The 14,740-nt window shown below is 31.8% G+C and overlaps 1 protein-coding gene across 5 annotated transcripts in view; it reads right to left on the reverse strand.

Annotated features, from left to right (window-relative positions):
- LOC106792224 (potassium voltage-gated channel protein Shal-like) overlaps positions 1-14,740 on the reverse strand; it is a 62,501-nt gene that overhangs the window by 12,883 nt on the left and 34,878 nt on the right. Inside the window, exon 4 of one of the 5 annotated variants that reach the window (XM_014758478.1) lies at positions 7,027-7,077. The exons of 1 other annotated variant lie outside the window; for it this stretch is intronic. In XM_014758478.1, the coding sequence (XP_014613964.1) occupies positions 7,027-7,077 (51 nt within the window). Of the gene's footprint in view, positions 1-943; positions 2,721-7,026; positions 7,078-14,740 lie in introns of those variants that run through there. 3 more of the 5 variants (XM_014758512.1, XM_014758495.1, XM_014758503.1) reach the window with 3 other exon arrangements.

The following is a 14,740-nucleotide window of genomic DNA, read 5'->3' on the forward strand; positions in this document are numbered from 1 at the left end:
GGGTAATAAATAATAAGAAAAAGAGAACGTAATTTTACCATGACCCAATTAGAAATTCTAAGAATGCTTCAACATCTTCGATTCTCATATCGCGAAATATTAATTATAGCAGAATTATGATTATAAAGTTATTAATTCTCTTAAATACATATATTCATACGAAAATTACCACAACGAAGACATCCAAGAATAAACACATGTAGAAAATAAATCTTCAAGTTTGATTTCTAATGATCCATTAATTATCCGATATGTCTCTCTTGTAATTCAGCCAATCGATATTCTATCTCCTGTATTGCAAACATTCCATTATTAGAATTTCTAATCAATTTTATATCGTTCTTGATATCTACCTAAAACACAATGAACGCATCAATCTTAATATTAAAAGAAGCAATGGTACGACGATAAGCAGTAAAAGAATAAATTGTTCAGATCAGCCAATATAAACGAACATAGCTAAAACCGTAATCATCATCCAAGTGTTAGCATAGAATTAATGACGAATAATAAAAATGTCGATAGAAATAAATGAACTTGTTAGAAAGAAAGCGAACACCCATAAAGCCAACTCAGATAAGACAGCCACGCGATAAGATCGGCTCGCACGATCGGCTGACACGATCACCAAAGAGGATTTCTGTTCTGGAGGACCCTCGTCGTGTGCCTCTCGTGTGTCCTCCCATCGTGTGAGGCAAGACATCATCATCCAAATCGTAAAATCGTGTGTATATATATATAATATATGTATATATATATATAAATATTTGCATACGTATATCACATCTATTATCATATACATATGTATATAGACACAATTGTATAAATATCATATCTATATATGTATGTATATGTATATAAATCATTGCATCAGCAGCAGCAGCATCGTAATCATCTTTATCATTATTATCATCATTATGAATATCATCTTTTTTTTTTATTATTTCTCTATCTCTCTCTCTCTCTGTCCCTCTCTTTATATTTTTATAACGAAATATCATAGCGTCCACAAGCGTTTCCAAATGAGGAAACAATTTCTTTACCTTTGTCCGCACTTGTATACGGTCGCCATATACGAGCACCACTCTATCCTTGCTCTCGTTCGAGGTGAGCTGATAGGACAAGCTCTATACGTGGACACGTGTACGTCGTCGTAGAATTGGATTCGTCGTGAAATCGTTCCGTTCAATTGTTCGTCGTTTTCATTTTGCATGCATCGCGCGTGTATACGTGCGCCCCGTCATTTTTTTTATTTTTGTTTTGTTTTTATTTTTTTTTTGGGGGGGGATTTTTTTTTACGTTCGTTTTCATTCGCCGTTCGTTAGCATCGCATAGTCAGCCAGCCAGCCAGCCCATCGTCGTACGGTTGGCACATATTTTTTTTTTTTATTTTCCATTTTTTCGTTATCGTGACGATTCCATTCCATTCCATGACGCCATCAACGAACGTTGGCAGTCGAGCGACCGTTGATCGTATTGTTATTATTTTTGTGTTTATATATTTTTGTTTGGTAATTTTATTTATTTTTTTTTTTTTTTTCATACCATCCCGAGTGACGTTGAATATATTACACGTTATTTTTAGATTCGTACGTCCACAATACGTGTTTGCGATGACCCCCAGCGCGGTTTAGATTTTTAATATTTTTTGTTTCCATCGTTCGGATATTTTTTTTTATTTTTATTTTTATTCGGTAAAACGTGTTTCGTTCATCCGGCATTATATAATGGTCATCAATTTTATTTGTTCAATATATTCATTTTCAAACGAACGATCGTTGTATTAAAAATGTATTATTGATTGTGTTATAGATCGAACGAACAAGAAGAGGGAGCCGCCATTGTGGTATCGGAAGAGCGTTCAAAGTCGACGTAAGGAAACGTCGATGACGATGAAGATGGTGACGATGATCGGAATGGCAGTGGTGATGATGGTGGTGGTGGTGGTGGTGGTGGTGGTGTTGGTGTCGTTAGAGTTGATGATAGAGCAGTGGTAGTAATATGATGATAATCATCGTTGTGGTCACGTCGTATCCATCAGCATGTAGAATCCAAGCGTCGAATCATCATCGATTGTCAACGTTGATAATCCCGGGGGTCGAGAGGTCGCATCCATGAAGATGGCACGGAAATGAGGAAATACAGAAGAATTTGATTGATTGATACAGTGATTTTCTTTTTGTTGTATCTGACTAATTTTTTTGTATTAATTCAAGTCGATTTTCGATTCATCTTCACCTCGTCTCTCTTTCTCTCTCTCTCTCTCTCTCTCTCTCTCTCTTTTTTTTTCTTTTTCGTGATTAATTTTTATAACCTCTAGTCTCGAATGATTACGTTTCTTTTCGTTTTCGAGATTTATAAGAGTGTCCTTCATACATTCGTTTTTTTTTTTTCTATTTTAGTTCACTTTCACACATATTATCAAATATTTTCATACACGACTCGACTCTCGGTAACGTGATTATTTCAAATATCAGCTAGAAAGAGACTGATTAACTTTTTTTTTTTTTTGGTTACTTTTCTCATTTTCCCTTTCTTTTTTATTAACAGCTTATACAAATATCAATCAAATGACCTTATATCTCGATTTCTATGTATATGTTATTTACTCAAAAAGAGGCCTCGACGAGGTAAGTGCCATCCATGGCGACCCCCGTCTGCCCACCCTGGGCCCCGGATACTTGGGCCCTTGTAGCTGGGATGTATTGACTGTAGGCCTGCTGAAATCCACACCACAAGCACACACTACATTGTTGCACGCCAGACTGACCTATCCTAAGATTTTCTTTTTTTCTTTAATTCTGATCTTCCTCTCTTTCTCTCTCTCTCTCTCTCTCTCTCTCTCTCTCTCTCTCTCTCTCTCTCTCTTTCTCTTTCTCTTTCTTTCTCTCACTCATGCACACATACACACAGTTTCACGATCGTACAATTTTTCTTTCTATTCTTCTCTTACATTCTTATTTTCTTTCTAGGTCTCTTGACTATTTCTAGCTAGATACGTGAAGTACTTCTGGAGAATATTCTCGGGAGTGAGACAGAAAACCCAACACGTTCGTCAACAATTTCTCGCAAAAATATTCTTCACAAATTCACGTTTCCAGAGAGGAAGTCACTATTAAAGGTTATGGCGTCGTAATATATTTTAACCTATTTAACTCGTTTTATCCTACATGGAGACATACGGGGTCGAGCCTCGTGCGCAAGACTCGATTTATTGTAATTTATTTAAGGAAAATTTCAAGACAATGCTTTCCGTTCTAATTGTAAGTAAATTCTCGATAGGAGGAATTTATTATCTAAGGGAGGTAAAAAGGACTCATTCTAATGGCCGAATTATTTCAGAAGCGAACATTTTGCAATAAAATAATGTCCGTAAATATACAAGTAAGTATATGTATAAGTATCAATAAAATGACGATGACTTTCATTTCATTGTCCTATTCTAAGTCTACATATGTCACATGATCTATTTTTAATTAATAAATATAGTGGCACATAGTTTTGTCGATCAAATTTTAAGTAATAATTAATTCTACAATTAGACGAATAACATGATGTCATAAATATGTTTAGTCTAATTTAATAATAATCAATTCTACGATTAAAGACATAATATTCTGATCTCTATATACCGAGTTTTTAGTTATGTGAATTATGACACAGAAAATGATTTTTACTCACGTAATCTCGAAACAGTATTTTGTCGTCTTTCGACAATACGTTTTCACCTCTGACCTACAAACATGAAGGATTTTTCGGAATAGGCCAGCTGCCTGCCTGCCTGCCTGCTTTGTTTTGCGAAAGGAGAGACGCGAGAACTTGAAGTTCGAAGTACAAGGAATCTCGTGACGTTTTTGCGACACCTGTCAGTGCCTTATGTACTTGTTACACGATATGCTCTTCTAAAACATTACGACGATAACTTGCGTTGAACCTTCTAACATCGCGACGGAAGATCAATACTCTTTAAAACAATCCTAAACGATATACATATAAACGGAGGAAGTTACGCGTTTTATTTCGAAAAGACGTTTTTAGTTCGTTTTTAAATATTTTAACTATTAGTTTTGAATTTTAACGTGTTCCATACCAAATTGATTTTCTCTGACTTTCAATTTGAGCCGCATGGGTCGTATATGACCCTCGTATTAATAGCAACCATTTTGAATCGTCTGAACGGAGAACATGTTAACTTTTAATAGTTAATTTTAACTGAGGATAACGAGTTAATACTTCATTTGTTTTTCTCTTATCTATTGCAGAATTTTATATTTGAGATTTCTATTTTTTGATTATCGTGTAAAGCGCAAATTATTGGTATTGCATACAAAAGTGACGCTTTTTATAAATGACCTCCTTAGTTAAAAGTTTACAAAACGAAAGTAGTAGCTTAACGTATTGCGTGGTCGTTTCGTTTTATTTTCAAATTCATGGTTCAAAAACAATTATAATTCATAAAAATTCCAAACAAAACATTTAGGCATGAGAATCTATTTCAAGTAGAAGTAAAAAAAACTTGTAATAAAATATAGAAAAAAATTCGTGATATTTCGACAGGGAGGACGATCGAATAATCTCAAAGTGATTTATAAAAAGAAACAAAAGAATCGATTTGAGGAGGAAAATATTCCTGTGTTTTCTTTGCGCAAATTCTTTATTCTATTAACTAAATGTGAATAACGGCCGAGTGGTGTTAAATGGTAAAACGTTCGTGACGATGATTTCACGATTAGCAATTAAAACGTACCGTTTGCATTTCACTTTCGTTAAAAGAACCCCTGACGTTAAGTGTTATCGAAAAAAAAGAAGAAAATAATAAATATAAATAAATAAAGGAAAAGAGATATGGAAACAGGTGAACATGTTGAAAAGAAAATAATACAATAAAATACTGATTGTAAGTTTAACACAACGTTAATACGTTACTGGATAGAACCAATGTGACTTTTTTGCGCACCAAATGAAATTATGGGAATTTCCATGTGTTCTACTATTTCGTTCTTTCTGTTTTTACCCATTTTTCTTTTTGCCCCAATTTTTGTCCCGCGTTAATATACGTAAACGAACTACATATGCATTACGTATGTGTGCACGATATTTTCAACTTGATCAAACATTCGGAACGTTCGTAAACAGGTATAAATAAAATTGACGAATAAAAAATTGTTCGATTAACAAGGATAATCGAAAAATCCTGGAAAATTCGTGTCCAACGATAATCCCCGAAGTTCCACTTGGAAATATTACCTTCTAATCCTTAAACGATAAGAAAGTTTTAATTATAAGGATAAAATAAAAACAAATCTAATTACGTTAACTTCTAAATAATTAATTATTACGGTTGATCGATCGTAGAGACACGTTTCAAGGATAATACGTAGATATATTAATTAATTAGTAGAGCGAAACAAAGCTGCTCACCGTTGGAACACGAATTTCATAACACATATTATTATATAGATATCTATATATATATATATATATATATTTATATAGATATTATATAGATATACATATATACAGATATGAAACAATAACAAAGAGTTAACAGTAAAAACAACAAGTCAAACATTCCCAACTATAAATCGGCTATAATAAAAAGGTTTCATAATTTCATTATTTTTGGTGAGAAATAAAAAACAATCATTTGTACTTTGTTAGAGAGATCTTACCTTTAACAGGAGAATATATTTTCTACGGGGTGCATAAGATATATTTTTTATAGAGAGATACGTTTATATATATATATATATATATGCATAATATAATATGTACATATATCAGAATATATTATAATTGAAATGTATATGTACACATGTGTGCTTTCAACATCCGGTTCGCTATGTAATAAAAAATGAAGGAATAAAAAAATACAAAAAAGTCGGGAATATCATTTTCTAGAAAGTCGTTTCTTGTCTCGCAACGATCACAGCCTTTTCCAAATCTTCAATCTATCGAGATTCGTATAGAATGATGGCCACTTTGCTGATGACACCTATGAATTTATGAACGATTGAATATTTCCAAGTATACTTAATTACATATTGATTAATCTTTCAAAGCAATATGTTCAGAACATGTATATATATGTAGATGTACTAGAAGATTAAATGACTAATTCATAATTAATCTCCATCTCGTGTGACAGCTTGTCTCCAATAAAATTATCGAAGAATAAACAAACAACTGGTGAATTAAATCAATCTTCGCTTATACCGAACGATGATAACTTATTCGAATTTCCCTTCTAGCAACTCTTTCAAAAAAAGAACGAATTAACTCGATTGTGATAATACATCGAGATGACATCGTCGTTGAAAGGTATAGGTGTATACTATATACATATGTATCTCGTTGGAAGTATATACGCGTTATGTCCAAAAGTGGACCACTGCCAATCTTCTACGATCGACCTGTTGAGCGTTAATTAATCGATCTCCCAAATGTTCGTCGCTACGATAAAGTCGTTACTGTTTATAAACGATGCTTATAAAATATAATATTATTCGTTTATCGTAGCAATAGCATGTATGTGTATGTACCAAAAGAGAAACAAGAAAAAAAGATAGATAAATAGATAGATAGATAAAGCTCGATTATGGCTCGATTTATCAATTACCCCCAGGGCTGTGATCGACGCAGGTAGACAAGGTACAACGACTGCTCGGTAATTTATCTTTCCTTCATGGTGCCAAGGACGCGAGACACTCTTGGAGATCGATGAAAAACGAATGATACGGTGTAATAGTAAGGTTAAAAGTAGAACCAAGAGTAGGTGATAATATTGGATTCCCGGATTTCTCATATATTTATAGTGGAGAATATACGACGAATTCGCTGCGACAGCGACACCAATCTTCGATTCTTCTTTTTTTTTTTTTTTTTTTTTTTTTTTTTTTTTATGAAGGACAAAAGGGTTTGGTAAAACGACGAGGGTTGTTCAAACGTGGTGCTCGTTACTGGGTTAACGACGAGAGGATTGACTGAGCTTTTTAGACGAACACTTAAGATTCAATTTTGTCTTGCCTGGTTGATCTGAAGTGGACGCTCCACTACAGGCTCCTGCTGTTCCTTCGGCTATGCATTATTCATAAAAGCAACTCGTGTTATACATTATAACGTAGATTATGCTCCAGTTAATTCGACGCGATGTCATCGTTTGAATTCTCTCCAATGACTTTTTCTTTTTTTTTTTTTTTCCTTTTTTCCCCCTTTTCTTTCATTTCTTATATTTGATTATATTGTACTTTCTTTCTTTCTTTCTTTCTTCAATTGAAGCGACATTATACAACAACGAATGGGATATGTCTTATTCGTGAAGATCGATATGTTTGCAATGATAATTCGTGTTTGGATATGATTGCGATGCTAACGTAAGTCAGAGATCGACAAAAAGATAAAAAGATCATTTTAAAAATGAAAATTCACATATCGATATTCCAGACAAGTCGACCGTTAACGATATCGATTGGTTTACTCTGACGATGTCACATAAAATTCTAGCTATGTATCTTTGTTTTTATTTCTATATACATCTACGTATGGTTATTCAATCGTAGTTTGTGATTTTTGAAAGTATAACAAAAACTACAAGTATTTGTGAATAAAATTCGAGGAAGTAGTTTCCACGGACAAGTTTCGTAAAGACACCGAAAGGCATTGAAAAGTTGCGTTAACACAAAGTTTAGTTTTAATCGATTTTTATAAGGACGATGACGACAATTGCAACGCTAGTAGCTGTGCTTTCTACATTATCGATCGATTCGTTAAAAACTCTTGGATGTAACAAAATATGAGAACGCTGTAACAGATAACTAAATATTCGTATAAGATTATTTTTTACAATTTAATAAATGTGCTTTACGAAGAGGCGATACAATTTCTGCATCGTTTAAACGAAATTTTCATAAAACGATACAAGTGGTAAGAATTACAAACGCTGTAATAATATACATATCAAAAGTAATCGTTAATTAGGACGTAATTATATGTAGAAAAAAATTCTTTCAAAATCTCATCTATACAAAAATTTGTCTTAAATTTTTAACTAGTTAGATATAAATATCCTAATTAAAGCAAATATTATGCTTGATAGAAATACAGAATATCCAACGATCCTATTTAAAGTGTGATTAGTTATAAGCAGCTAAATATGATAGAATTTAACATAGAAGATTCCATTCGATTATAATGATTAGATATCGATATACTAAGTGTATCGAACCACCTGTTTTCTTCAACTTAATACTAACCACCTGTTAGTGTTTCAAAAAATTAGCAGTGGCGCATTGTGAATTACTCGGAGAGGAGTAACATTTACGGAGCCTTCTGAATTATCCAAATAAATATTTTATAACTTTCATTTGAAATGATTCATTTTGAAAAACGCGTTAAAACATAATATCAGGATTTCTTTTTCGAGAAATATTTAACCGAGATTAATTTGGTTCGATTTTACAATAGTATATGTTTATTCACGATTTCAATAAAGAATACTTTATGAAATATCTTTTAACGTCCAAAACCATTTCGTTCGATTGACCTCACCCGTTGGAACCATTTATTTGACCTTAAATGCTTTCATTGTTGAAAGTTTCCGAGAGAATAATTAACGCCCGGTCGAACAGTGAGATTTATTGAGGTCTTGCCTTGGCAGTTCTGACACACAGAGCTCTTCGCGATAATTTAATTGCCACCACTGTGTTCCAGTTCTTTGAAAGCATACCGCCTTTGCTAACTAGAGAGGATGCAGAGTGCTGTGTCAACATTAGAAAGAGAAAGAGAAAGAGAAAGAGAAAGAAAAAGAAAAAGAGAAAGAAAATTAGTCGTTCGCAAGAAGACTTTCTCTCTCTACAAGTCGATGCACCTGCGACCCGATTTTAATCATTGACAACGATATTTTTTTCATCCTTGTGATTGCTCGTACGAAGTTAAGTATAGTCGAGCAAACATAACAGAAACTAATACGAATTACACATCGAGTATTCTTTTTGACGAATTTGCATCCATGTAGAAGGAATAGGAGGTTTCGTAGTCAATGGATTAGAGGGAATCAAAAGCAAAGCGAAACTTAATGAATACGCGAATTACCGAATACGATTCACTCATTTTCTCAATATACCCACACGTCTCTTTTACCCTTTCTATTTATATCAATCTTTTCTCTCTGTTTCTTTCTTTCTATACCGTAAACCTCCTTTCTTCGTGTATCTCTTTACAGAGGATCAACGAGAGTTTTTGAAACAAAAAAAGAAAGGAAAAAAAGGAATCCGATCAAAGTGCCGTGCCGTGATAGAACGCGTTTATGCGGCCCGCCGGACCGAAGGTAAAGTAAGAGTTTATTTGAATGCTTTGAAAAGTACATTTCTTAGACGTTCAAGTCAGTTATATATCGGACTTTTATCAGCTTTTATCTTTAATAGAACTTTCATCGCAACCTCTACGACCTAATAATGGAATTGAATAAGCCGAATATGTCACGTGTTCCAATTTGAAACTCCCTTTTTATTGGAATATAACCATCAAACGCGTTTCACGGAAAGTATGACCTTTTATTTTTAAATTGAGTTTATTATAAATACAAGATGCTCCGTTTAACGTTACAATTTCGTTAAGATTTTTTCTGTTTTTATAAACAACTAAAATTGCGATTAAAAATAAGGCAAAAAATATTCTGATTATTTATACTTTGTTGAGACCTTTTCACGTAATCGTGAAATTTTCATGAATTTTTTACTCATTTTAATAATGAATTACATTTTTTGTTTATACTTTTAGAATGAAATGATGTCATTATATTTATTAATAAAATTACAAATGTTTTAAGGTTACTTATTATACTTTTTTAAATTGTCATGTGATAAAAATATTGAAAAACTTGTTTTTTCTTTCCTGTAATGATATCAAGTTGATTCGTTGATGATAAACTTATCATATACATGCGTTGCAAAGTGTATCAACAAAAAAAAACTTATAAATAGATACGTATATAGTAACATATTTCAACGTTAATGGGGCCTTTATAGAGAATTTTATTCACTAAGTAAGCGGATATGTATCAAAAAAAAAAAAAAAAAGAAAAGAAAAAAAGGAAATTTAACTTTATCCAAGAATACTGTGACATGTAAGCTCCTTGGGGAATAAATAGGAACAAAAGGAGAAAAAATGATGTTGCCTACTACTGGCTCTGTCATGTATTTTTGTTTCCTATATCTTTCTCTCTATTTTTTCTTTCCTTTACTTTTTTTTTACACCGTCTTTTCCTTTTTTTCTTATTCACGGCACATTACTAACTTTCGTTCGAAGCGGAATCAGAAAAAGAGGTATACTGTAGGTACACAGAACTCAGAGAAAACAGAAGCTATAGAAAAGGGACAAAGAAGAAGAAGAAGAAGAAGAAGAAGAAGAAGAAGAAGAAGAAGAAAAAAAAGAAGAAAAAGAAGAAGAAAACCGATTTCTCGACATCGTTCCCAAGAGTCAGACTGGAAAACCGTGAAAACGTATAAGGTGTCATATATTTCAACGTATTTTCACGCGAGTTGCCGTGAGAAAAGAAGACAAACGATGAACGCCCTTCGTCTCGTCCCTTTTGTCGTCTCTCCTTTTTTCATCCAACGTCGTTTCAACGAACGTGAACCGGATATACTATTTCCTTTTTCTTTTTCCGGTGGACAGGACGTACAAGTACCTTACTTGAAAACGCATTCATCCTCATATTTTTTACTTTTTCCTCAGAGTTTCGATTTAAACAAAATTCAACTTGAGAACATGCTCAAGGAGATACATCTCGATAAAAGTTTCAACTTTTTAAGATTTTACTGAATTTTTCGTTTATATAATGATAAAAAAATTGATTAACACGAAATAAATTTTTCTATAAAATTTAGAGAAGAGAGAGAAATAATAATCACTAAAGTAAATCATAGAAATGAACTAAAACCACATCTAATTAAAATAGGTAATATCAAATCCAGTAGTACGTTGCTCTTCTAATTAGTTTTCGTACGACAAGGAAGAAATTTCGATTAACAACTTTATTGAAGTGCAGGAAACTTTAGAATCAATAATATAATCAATAGGAAACTTTAGTCACTATTAAGCTCCTCCGATTTAGAATGAAATTCTTATCTGAAAGAAAGTGAATTAAATTCATTGGAAAAAGTCATAGAAAAGTTAAAAGAAACGAATTATTGTTTAAACGACGATGAACGTTTCTTTCTTTGTTTTTCACCTTGTTCCTTTCATTAAAAGAAAGGAGAAGAAAAAAAGAAAAATAATTTTTTTATTACCATTTTTTTTAAATCTCATAGGTCAAACCTTATGCTGTGCGCTTTCTCTTTCTATTTCTCTTATTCACCGTGCTCTAATCGGGGACAGCTCTTTCTCTTATGACACTAATTTCGTGTAAATCTCCGAGTGACCTATTTTCAAACAAGTGGCTGATATGGTGAGATGAGAGCAAAATTATCACGAATTTCGTCATAAAAAAAGGATCTTTTCCAAGCAGATTCGCCCATTGTTACATCCTTCTGTTTGTCTTATGTTAAATAATATCAAATCTCGTTACGTTGTTTCTTTTTTCTTTTAACAATTAACTAACTATAAAGCTCCCCAAGTAAATCTCTGTGTATTTTAAAATACAAACTTCTCATACAGTTTCGCATATCTAAAAAAAAAAAAAATGAGAATGGAGCAAAGACAAACTATTTTAGGCATCTTATAACTATTTAAGTTAAAATAGCATAAATCAAATAAACACTAACTATTGTAGACATTGTCGAATTTAGTCTTGGATGGATCTAAAGCTTTAAAAATAAATTAATTATACAGAAAAATATAAATTATTCATGTAAATGATTCAATGAAAGATGCATCGGTTCTAAAACGATTATAGTCGCAAATATACAAACAAAATAATTATATAGATACCAGTTACCAGATGTTTAATTAAATTGATTATATATATAATTATTAAATTATTAAATTATATTATCTCTCTCTCTCTTTCTCATAAAACGTGAACGCATCTAACAGCTATGCGTAAACCTGACCACTGATATTAAAATATATTTAAAGAGAATATTAAAATCGATGTGAAATCCTTTTTGAATCATTCATGTTCAAAGTCTACTTGTGAATCTGTTCCCAAAGTTTGATATACAATATACATAAACCATTATATAGATATACACGTAGTAGGTATATACGTAGTTACGTAGATATCGCCTCTTCGTTTTCACGTGCAAAGCATAACGTTCGATCGATGGTAATGCATAGCGTGCAGCTAGAACTCACCATTCACCGTGTATAACCTAAATCACACGTGTATGCATCAATCGACGCGTGCACGAGCGCAGCCACAGCGTTGCCGATGTGTCTATATATAATAATAATGTTAGAAATATATACGCGTATGTAAACGTTCCTATTTTCCGTCCTTTCGTTTGAATATTTTATCTTGAAGTAAAGAACAAAACAAAACAAAAAATAACAAACCAACAAACGAAACATTCGGAATAATTGATTAATAATATACTTTGCCATAGTAAAAATGAAATATTGAAAGATTGAAAAAAAAAGTTGTTAAAATAGGAAAAAAAAAATTAAAATATACGGAAGAAAAGTAAGTAGTTACGCGTTCGTCAAAGACAGGATAAAATTGTCTTCTTTAAAAATGATTCGTTGCTGGTTCGGACACGCGTTTCGTATATGTAAACCATGTCACATATATGTGTACGTAAGGCGAATGTAAAGGCCGTTGGTATTCCTAAGGTCAAGATAAAACGTATTACTATAGAACGTTTTGCTAGTCAATATCTGTGCAAGGATGACTGTACAATGGTTATATGCACGTCCATGACTCGTCAGCGATCACATTGGCATGTGTACAAATTATGTTGACCGTACAAAAGCTCGAGTACTATTTCTACCAACTCAAGAAACCACAGAAGACGATTGCTTTAATGAATTCCTTTACACGATTTGATCAAATTCTGTTTTAACAACCTTGTATCTCGTCGTATCTTACGATACATGATGATACATCATTCTAAACATCAAGAATATTTATAAAATTTTCTTTTATTTTAGTTTCTTCCGTGAATCCAATTGAAACTTAACAAAATTGTAAATAAAAACAAAATTTCCAAAAAATGTCCAATTTAGAAAATATTAAAAAGCTTCATTATAGACGATTTAAGATTGAAGATATAACTTTTGTAAATTATTCATCTTTATAAAATGTTTCATTATAAGTTCGTTTCTTTCTTTCTCGACTCCGAGGATGTTTCGCGAGCGAAGGTAAATCAATGTAAAGACCTCTTTTTAAATTCTTATAGTTGTCAAGCTCATTCATGCTAAAATTGTGTAAGAATTTATTCTTTATTTGTCCAAGCGTTATTTATCCCTCTTATATTCGAATATGTATTTACGTATTATATATGTATATCATTTAGAATTGGAATGAAGAAGACAAATGAAAATCTTTTAAATACACGCATACTAAAAATTAACATCTCGTCGGAGATTAAGAAGATCCTAGTTTTTTCTTTTTCCTTTTTCTTGTTTTTTTTTTGTTTGTTTGTTTGTTTATCTTAACATAGAAACACGTTTATTATTTTATAAGAGTTTAGATAAGCGAAAGTGATATTCTTTATTTTTTTATCTCATGTTATCTTACCTAGCAAAAAATGAGAAAAACCCGAGAGGAATCATAATATGCGAAAGTTCTTTTCTTTTATTCATTTTTTTTCTTTTTCTCATTGTTTATTTTTCATTATTTTAATATACCGTATATTCTTTTTCATCTTTGATAACATATCTACGGTTTAGGCCGCGTCTTAAGAAAGAGAAGTTATAAAAGCGAATTTATATTTATGTAGAGCAGGAATGTGCCGAGTAAAGATGGTAACTTTAAACAAATAACTAAAATAATTACAATCGCGATTTTACTTCCGGTTCGCTTTATATCGCAAAACAATTGTTTTTCAATGATTTCGTAAAAAAATGAGAAAAAAATGTACGTTAAAGAAATTTCCAAATCATAAAAAAATAATCGCATTTACATCGAGACTGGCTAATGTCGATATAATATAATTATAATTATAATTATCATTGAATAATGTTAATTCATTAAAATCATATTGTATTAAAAACCAAATCTATTGAAATTCACGTTATTAAATTGAATTCTAATAGTTAAGTATAACAAACTGTAATTTATGAATTATTTTATCCTCTCTACTTTTTTCATTAAATAGTTTTATGTCAATGAGACGAGAAACCTTTGAGAAAAACGCTCGTTAAAGCATGCCAAGCATTTACCTAATCTCTATTATCCACCACAAATCTAAGATATTAGAGCTAAGTAAATGCAAAACTGTTAGCCTGACTAAAGGATTCATTAATCATCGTGTACGATAAACCTTTCGAAGGTTTTTGCAAGAATTATCGATCTTACGTTAATCTGTTTTCATGAAAAAAACTAATTTACTATTAGTTCGAGAGCCAGTCTCGAAAAATTGGTAGAACAATAAAAAAATCGCGATCGTCTTTAGTATTAAAAACACATATAAAAAAAAATTAATAATGAAAAAATAAAATAAAAAATTATTACATATACCAATAGTAGGTATACATTGTAATAACGATTTTTATGTACAATATCGTTGCGTAGAACGAATGTTCATGAACACTCTTAATGTTTTTTTCTTTTTCGTGACTATCGCTATCTCTTTAATTA

This window comes from Polistes canadensis, unplaced genomic scaffold, assembly GCF_001313835.1.
Source record: "Polistes canadensis isolate GaletaPanama2010 unplaced genomic scaffold, ASM131383v1 scaffold_9, whole genome shotgun sequence".
Lineage (NCBI taxonomy): Eukaryota > Metazoa > Arthropoda > Insecta > Hymenoptera > Vespidae > Polistes > Polistes canadensis.